At 36.6% G+C, this 9,018-nt stretch overlaps 2 protein-coding genes across 4 annotated transcripts in view; both read right to left on the reverse strand.

Annotated features, from left to right (window-relative positions):
* LOC109220369 (rac-like GTP-binding protein 5) overlaps positions 1-9,018 on the reverse strand; it is a 28,509-nt gene that overhangs the window by 16,808 nt on the left and 2,683 nt on the right. The gene's annotated exons all lie outside the window — the stretch shown is intronic.
* The window catches only part of LOC109220368 (rac-like GTP-binding protein 5), a 6,476-nt gene continuing 2,811 nt past the window's right edge, over positions 5,354-9,018 (reverse strand). For all 3 annotated transcript variants that reach the window (XM_019384830.1, XM_019384831.1, XM_019384832.1), the window contains exons 3-8: positions 8,421-8,508; positions 8,217-8,326; positions 7,809-7,872; positions 6,119-6,183; positions 5,932-5,997; positions 5,354-5,851 (exon numbers count right to left, since the gene is read on the reverse strand). In XM_019384830.1, the coding sequence (XP_019240375.1) occupies positions 5,747-5,851; positions 5,932-5,997; positions 6,119-6,183; positions 7,809-7,872; positions 8,217-8,326; positions 8,421-8,508 (498 nt within the window). In that variant the 3' untranslated portion in view covers positions 5,354-5,746. The remainder of the gene's footprint in view (positions 5,852-5,931; positions 5,998-6,118; positions 6,184-7,808; positions 7,873-8,216; positions 8,327-8,420; positions 8,509-9,018) is intronic.

The following is a 9,018-nucleotide window of genomic DNA, read 5'->3' on the forward strand; positions in this document are numbered from 1 at the left end:
ATATATATATCGGCGGATCCAATAATAAGTTTGTGGATTTGACAGAATTCAACGATCCAACTCATCTTATATGTGTTTGTACGCATGAAAAATAGTAGGAATTTTTACCTCCTATATCAAAGGTTAACACCTTATTTATTTTAAATAAATACCATTTAAAAAAATTATATTCTATAGATACCTTTTAAGGTTTATAGCAAAATGTTTAATTTTGGTTACCTCCTAGCCCTAAGCCACTAAATACGCTAATCAGTTACAATATTTTCTTTCTCTCTCTACTTTGATACATCCGATCCTCTTTCCCCATTCCATTAAAATTTCCGATTCTCTTCCTCTTCTCTGTCTAGTTCGCTTGCGATTTCTCCTCCGTCGATATCCTCCATTGTAATAGGAGAATTGTTAGAGTATAGTTGCACTCGCGATGACATTGAGGACGGAATTGACTGGGTCAGCAGGGGGAAGCAGCCATAGCGAGGCAAGTGGTACTGCTTGAACTGCTACGGATCAAGAAGTTGTCTTGCGGCAGCGTATTTCCATACCCACAAAAATTATGTATGATTAGTATGTGAGTCCGTTGCTAATTTTGCCTTTGGCGTAAACGAAGCTTTCCAAATCTCTAGTCACGTTCAACTAAAAAGCCAACAGGAAAAGCAAAAATCACATGTTCTCCAAGTCATAACAATAGTGAATATCGTCCCTGCCAATTTAAAAAATTGAGATATGGATGTTGTAGGATGATTTTCTGTTAATACATGTCAATGTATTTTCATGTAATTCATTGTATTTATTGTCTTTTTTTTCATTGTAATTCCATGTATCTCGTTGTATTCCATGTATTTCATTGTATTTACTGTCTTTTTTCTCATTGTATTTCAATGTATCCCGCTGTATTCTATGTATTTCATTGTATTCATGTCACGACCCTCGGGGGTCGTGATGGCGCCTAATCGTAGTAGCTAGGCAAGCCATTTTGATTACTTTTCCATTAATAAATAATTCTTTTTAACAATTTATGTCAACAATATGAAACAACAAAACTGATTAATAGCGGAAGTCTTAATTATAGAAACTGAATAAAATACGGAGTAGTCAATATAAGGTGTCACATTACTCACGAACTGCTAAGAGTTTACTAAATACAAGGTCTGAAAGAAACATAAATCTGTTTATCCCGAATACAAAGAGATGACAGTCTAATATAAGGATAGAAGGGAGACGCTGGGCCTGCGGACGCCTGCAAGGCTACCTCGGGTCTCTCCGGACTGAAGATATGCTCCCGAACTAAAGCTGTTGCTGCTGCTCGAAACCTGGACCTGTGCAAAAATGCACAGAGTGTAGCATCAGCACAACCGACCCCATGTGCTGGTAAGTGTCTAGTCTAACCCCGGCGAAGTAGTAACGAGGCTAGACCAGACTACCACATAAACCTGTGCAATTTCATATATATATATATATATATACAGCGGAATCGAAATACACAACAGATAAACAATATGGGAGGGGGACATGCTGTGGGGGGTATATAATAAATTCCAAATACGAGTCGTCCAATAATAAAGGAATACAGCACAACTCAATAGTACGTAATGAAACAGAATTCAACCACTGCACGGCATCACCCTTCGTGCCTTTACTCTCGTCCTCACCAAGCAATAACATGTACACGGCATCACCCTTCGTGCTTTTACTCTCATTCCTCACATATATCAATAGAATCGGCACGGAATGGTACATCGTGCGGCACGGCATCACCCTTCGTGCTTTAACACTCTTTCTCATAATAAGAAACAATGCACGACATCACCCTTCGTGCTTTACACTCTTTCCTTACCATAAACAAACAGTGCACGGCATCACCCTTCGTGCTTTAACACTCTTCCTCACCCAATCAACAATCACAAACAAGGGCAAGGAAAATAGATAAACAATAATAAAAATCCCGACAAGGGAACACAATTAACAATTAAAACCCGGCAAGGGTACAATATCAATAACCAACAACGTCCCGGCAAGGGAATGGATCATTAATTCTTTTCTTTCTTTCACTTTCATCTCATAGTTCACATTATCGCTTGAGCCAATGCTCCAAGGAGTTACTTATCTCATATACCTTCACGATTTGTATTTCAACCCGAGCCAATGCTCCACTAAGTTTCAAGATCACAATTTCTTTCACAAGGTCTTTACAACATATAGAAGTCATCATTTAAGCATGGAAGGCATAACAACAACCAAACTATTCGCAAATAAGGACTCACGGTCATGCTAGACACCAATGTATAGATACTCGTCACCATGCCTATGCATCGTACTCGACAATTAGCAAGTTACAAATAAGACTCAACTCCTATTCCCTCAAGCTAGGGTTAAACCAAACACTTACCTCAAAGCTTTGAATTCCACTCAATCCTCAACAATCGCTTTACCCCGCGATTCCACCTCCAATTTGCCGAATCTAGTCACAAATTGCTCAATTACTTTAATAAACACTAAATGAATCAATTTGAATGCATAAAAATGAATTTCCCAAGTTTTTTCCCAAAAATTCCAAAATTGCCCCCGGGCCCACGTTGTCAAAACCCGAGGTTCGAGCCAAAACCCGGTTACCCATTCCCCCACGAACCCAAATATGTAATTTGTTTTGAAATCGGACCTCAAATCGAGGTCCAAATCCCCAATTTTTAGAAAACCTAGGTTCTACCCAAAAACCCCAATTTCACCCATGAAAATCCTTGATTTTAAGTGGAAAACATGTTAAATGATGTTAATGATTGAAAGAATTGAGTAAAAATCGACTTACAAAGGATTTGGGATGAAGTTTGTTCTTGAAAAATCGCCTATGGTGTTTGGGTTTTGAAAGAATGGTGAAAAGTGACTAGAAATTCGTCTAAGTATGAAAAATGCAGGTTGCAGATATGGGAAATGCAAAGTTGGGTTCGCAATTGCGAACCCTGCAGGCTTGGGAAATGCGACACTACTATTCGCATTTGCGAACTGAGGCTGGCCAAGGGACCTTCGCATTTGCGAAAATGGTCTCGCGTTTGCGAACCAGTGGCCGTCGCATTTGCGACGCCTGGCTTCGCATTTGGGAACCTTGGCCTGCTTAGGCTGGTTTCGCATTTGCGAAAAAACCTCCGCAATTGCGATAGCTGGACCTTCGCATTTGCGAACTCTGGCTTCGCAAATGCGAAAACTGCAGATCAGCTGATACCAGGTTTTTCCAAAATGAAAAATGCAACCCGACACCTATCCAAAACTCACCCGAGCCCTCGGGGTTCCAAACCCATTATACACACAACCTCAAAAACATCTTACGGACTTACTCGTGCGATCAAATCGCCAAAATAACATCAAAAACAACGGATCAAACCTCAAAACACATGAATTCTTCCAAATTTTCATAAAACATAAATTTTTCATTTTAGGTCCGAAACACGTCAAACGACGTCTGATTTCAACCAAACTTTACAGAAAGCGCTAAAACCATATATAAGACTTGTACCGGGCGCCGGAACCAAAATACGAGCACGATACCACAGTCTTTTAATCAAATTTCATTTCCAATTTCCTTAGTAATTTCAGAAAAATAATTTCACAGAAAAATTCATTACTCGGGCTCTAGACCTCGGAATTCGACTCCGGGCATATGCCCGAGTTCCATATTTTTCTACGGACCCTCCGGGACCATCAAATCACGGGTCCGGGTCCGTCTACCCAAAATGTTGACTGAAGTTAACTATATTCATATTAATATCAAAATTTAGCATTTTCACACGGAGTTCATATTTAAGCTTTCCTGCTACGCGTCCGGACTGCGCACGCAAATCGAGGCAACCCTGAATGAGGTTTTCGAGGCCTCGGAAGCACGGAATGAGTGAGAAAACAGGTGATGACCCTTTGGGTCGTCACTATTCACTGTCTCGCTATATGCCATAGATGTATTCATACGTTTTTTTAATTAATATAATTTATGTATTCAGATGTATTATATAATTTTCTCTGAAGATTGCTATATTTTTGGGGTATTTTTCGGTTGAGAATCTTTTTTATAACTGAAAATACAAAATTTGTGTGTTATAATTGAGTTTGTTGAGTTATATTAGGAGTCTATTATGTTAATTGATTCACTTTCCCTTTTAAAAACAGTGTAATCCCCTATTTCACGCCGTGAATACAGTCGAATACAGTCGAATACAATAATCTGTCCAGTTGTAATCCCATGTTTCACTCCATGAATACAGTCGAATACACTCGAATACAACAACTGATTAGCTGGACTTCCCTGATTCACGCCTATTTTTGCTACTGTATTCATGAATACAATAGCTTAAATACATCGAATATATTTTATAACCACATAAAAGGTATCTATAATCCGTAATATAGCAAATGGTATCTATAGATGACTAATTACTACTAAAAGATAGTGCTTTATGAAAATTTCTCAAAATAGTATGCATTTCATAACTCGCTAAACCAGGGTGGCCCTTCCCTAAAGCAGGTAAAGCAATTGTTTTAGGCCTTATATTTGTGGATGCCCTATTTTTTGTAACACCCGATAGGCTATATATAAGTTTTTTAGAAAAGTTAAAGTGAAGTAATAAAGTTTGATTTCTTTCTTTTTCTTTAACATATATAGAGAATAAGGATTTGCAACTGTTATAATTTCTACCAAGGAAATTGCATTTGAAATCAATATCGAAGCCTAATTTCGTAAGAAACGTGTGACATATAGGAAAAACAATTTGATGAAATTGATAATGAAATCTCAAAATCTCTTGAAGAATCTTTTAGAGTTGATTACTTTTTATACATGGTAGACAATGCTATTTTTGAAGTCATTTAAACAATTCGAAGATGAAAATATTTTTGGTTTTCTATTTAACGATAAAAAACTGAGATTACTAGATGATGCAAATTTGAAAAAAATATTGTCTTAATCTTGAATGTTTCTTAAAGCAAAATAAGCATATTGATACTGGTGATTTAGATTTATTCTCTAAATTAAAAGTGTTAGAAAAAATAGTACAATTAGAAGATAATAGTTTAATTGATATACTAAATCAAATAAAAAATATATAATTTTTTTCTAAAGGTCTATATTGCTTATAGAATAATATTAATAACTCCTGTTACCGTTGTTTCATCGGAAAGAAGTTTTTCAAAATTAAAACTGATAAAATCTTACCTAAGGTTAAATGGATTAGCTATATTATCAATTGAGAAAGACTTATTAAGAAAAATTAATTATAAAAAAATTATTAATAACTTTGCATCTAAAAAAAAGGTAGAAAAATACACACATTCTACATCAGAGAGCACAGCACAATTCACAAAACCATAGGGCAAAATCTATGTGCAACGAGTATTCACGCCACTATCTTTATGTTTCAAAAATCAAAACAATGACATAGCAAATTCAACTTCTTGGACAATCTAAATCAGTATGTTCGGTTACATTTTAACAACACATAGTAGATGCAAATTCAAGGAATCATCACACAAGTGTTACATAATATATTACACAGAATCAACGCGTAACAGAGAATTTTGCACATCTGTATCCCCAACCATATGCGGATCACAAATATACATCTTGGCCTACAATGTTACGGACAAGGCAGATTCATGCTTTCCTATCATAGTCAGTCAGGACTACCAACGTTGAATCTTACACTGCATTCTTTGAACTTGGAAGACATTGATAACAATCTACATCTCCATCGCTTGTCTATTATTTCAGCAATCACAAGATAGAGCAGGCTTTTTGACCCTTTCTCTTCTTTTTCTTCTTTTGTTTGGGTGGTTGTAGAACCACCTTAATGGCGGCATCAAAAACAGCCTTCACATTCTGCAATTTTGGCAATAGAAATACGTAATTAGATAACTTGATAACTTAACCACGTAGTCATCTTTGAATTAGAAAAGCACCTGTTGTGTTTTTGCACTACATTCAATGTAAGCGGAAGCACCAATCGACTTTCTCAGCTCCTCACCCTTAAAAAGAAGCATGTCGTAAGGTTCTGCTGGAGGAGCTAAGGCCCCCTTAAAAATTTAATCCACAACAAAAAGGCCACATTGTGGTCTAAAACCACATGACATGTAAAAAAGTAGTTACCTGAGCTGTGGTAAGTGGAACAGCACCTGGATGGTCCAGGAAGAATTGCTTATCCTCTCGGAGATCTAATGGAAACACATCAACAGTATTAGACTAAGGAACATGGAATTAGAAGAGAAAAAGCATGAGGAGGCAATTAGAAAGTAGGAATTGGAGTCATCTAAGCTGAACTTCGCGGAAGGAAAGGTTTAAAATGAGAAGGCCAGAAAACTGAAGGTATTTCTGATATCTAAATAGCAAATGAGAAGGACAGACAGTATATAAAGAAGTTCTCTATGTACTTGAATGTAATGTCCAGAAAATACATACTTACCGATTTAGGCTTAAGAATAGTTTGTGAACTTTTAAATTCAACACTAGTACATTTGAATTTTACCATAGAATACAGTAAACAGCATTGTTTAAGTTCATTCAGGACTCCCATTCCAAAGTCCAAGCAATGTGTTCTCTAGAAGGACTTAGAAAAGTTTCTGGTGCTTATATTTTCATGGTAGATATATTCCAAGTCCAATACAGAGATAAAATAATGAGATTAGCTAGGAGATCTATGACAACCCTTATAATGACTCTATTCAAAATTTAGGATAGTAAGCAATTTAAAACTATAAAACAATTGGGCACCCTGCAATTATTTAAATGAGAAACGGAACTTCGAACCAATACTTCTTTCTCGTCTATTTCAAATCTCAGTATGCAACAGATCACTTATCCTCAGAGACTTCTCCAGCAATTTGACAACATAACAACCTAAGTTATTGAAAAGTGAGTAAATCTGGGATCCAAAAGTTGTAGAAGTTTCTTTGAATCACAATATCCTCTCTGCCTAGCATATATAATTCACATTTTTCATCTGCTGACACCATAAATAGTTCTTCAGGGTTAAATCTAGTTAAAAGGCATCTGAATTTCAACCAACGTATTTGCGTCCTACAAGTTCATGTTCAATCAGCACTCTACTGAATGAACCGATTTAGTTTTATGGTTCAGCCGGTAAACAGCAGCATTTATCACTTTGGCTCTCTGTTTCAGTACATGAATAAACTGCCTATAACACCTGAAATGTTTTCATTCATAAGAACTGGTTGAGCTAAATGGTCAATATAAAATCACATTATCATGCTTTGCAGCTATTGATTTGACCGTTGCGTTACTAAAAGTAGCTGCAGTATCGACGTGTAATAGGCTCAACCTCTCAAGAAGGAGAAAACATGGTGCAGTGAGTGCATGCACATGCTAACTACTCATGCCACAAAGACAAATATATACAACTGAGAATGAAAGTCGTCATTCATTCCATTCTCTATGACCCCAACCACAATTCTAGAGAGTAGCAGCAATATCACAATTGCTTTCAACTTGCCAAAAGAGGAACTTATGTGACCCAGACCTTCCTACAAAGCTCTTTTTTCCCCAATAAACAGCTAAAATTATTGACATAGTGATTCATGAGCCAGCGCAAAAATAAACTCTCTTCAAGGATAGTCTTAAATTTCATGGCTCGTCCAAATATAAAAGGCAAAATTTCCAAAGAGAGGATTAATCGTAGCTCAGGAGATGAAGATCAGTAGACCAAAAGTAATGGAAGGACAGATAAAAAGATACCATTCCGACCAACTAGCGATATTAGATAAGAAGAAATCAATCAGTTGTAGAATTAATAATCAAACATCATTAATTAGGATATACTAACCTAGCTTTGTTCCAACAAGAATAATTGGAACTCCAGGAGCATAATGCCTCAATTCAGGAATCCACTGAAATTCAATAGCAGGAAGATGAAATAATGTATTAGTAATTGTTGAATATCACCAAGCATACATTTTACTCATTTTACTTTTCTGATAGGCAACTATTACTCATTCTTCGCTAAGAAATCCTAAATATTCAACACTGGAAGTACTAGGTTGGTTGGTATTTCACCATCCATTTGCTACGAATAACTAATGTAAAAGTCAAACAAGCCAATGTTATTCATGGGCTTGCTTCAGCTTAATGGGACCGACAGGATTCATTAATGTTCCCACATCATTGTTCATCTCCTGGTCAAGTACAACAAAAAAACTGAAAGTTAGAGACAGGATGCAGGAGAGGAACTCACCTTTTTGGAGACATTTTCATAGCTCGCTTTGCTAATGAGAGAAAATGCCAGTATAAATACATCTGCCCCACGATAGCTCAATGGTCTTAATCTATTGTAATCCTCCTGACCTGTTCAATAAAAAAGTAGAGGCAGTTGGCGTGTGTGCCACGCAGCAAGGGACAAAAGAAAAAGATGAAACTGTCATGTGGGGAAATTTTTTACCTGCAGTATCCCACAGCCCCAGATTGACAGTGCTCCCATCGACAACCACATTTGCACTAAAATTGTCGAATACAGTTGGGACGTAATCCTGTTTGCAGTGCAGCAGACAATTACCAAACATGAGCAATGCAGCAGACAATAACCAAATATGCGCAATGCACACACCACTCTTATAAATATAACTATAACTTATAATCAGCTTTTATTGAAGTTTCTAAAGCATTTTCACTTAGCAAATGACAACTTCAACTAAAAACCCAATATCAAGTTAGAAACTGAGCTATTAAATTCAAACTAGTATCTTAGTTTGGTTTTTGTGATGTTTATTCCATCTTCCATGAGAGTTGTAATACTTTCTTTTTTCGGTCCATACTCCCATCTGATACCTTTAGTTTATATGTATATTTATCCTTTTGCCTTTAAGGGAAAAGGGGATTCTTTTATGCAAGTTATCACTGATGCACAAAAAAAAAAACAGAAGACATCCTTTTATTGGTTTGTCAACCAAGTTGACAAGTAGCCCATTAAGGCTGAGTTCACCAAGACAATATTCAAGAGGTAGTTTCGGCTCCCTTCCCTTAGATACACCTCTCATGGT

Source organism: Nicotiana attenuata, unplaced genomic scaffold, assembly GCF_001879085.1.
Source record: "Nicotiana attenuata strain UT unplaced genomic scaffold, NIATTr2, whole genome shotgun sequence".
Taxonomy (NCBI): domain Eukaryota; kingdom Viridiplantae; phylum Streptophyta; class Magnoliopsida; order Solanales; family Solanaceae; genus Nicotiana; species Nicotiana attenuata.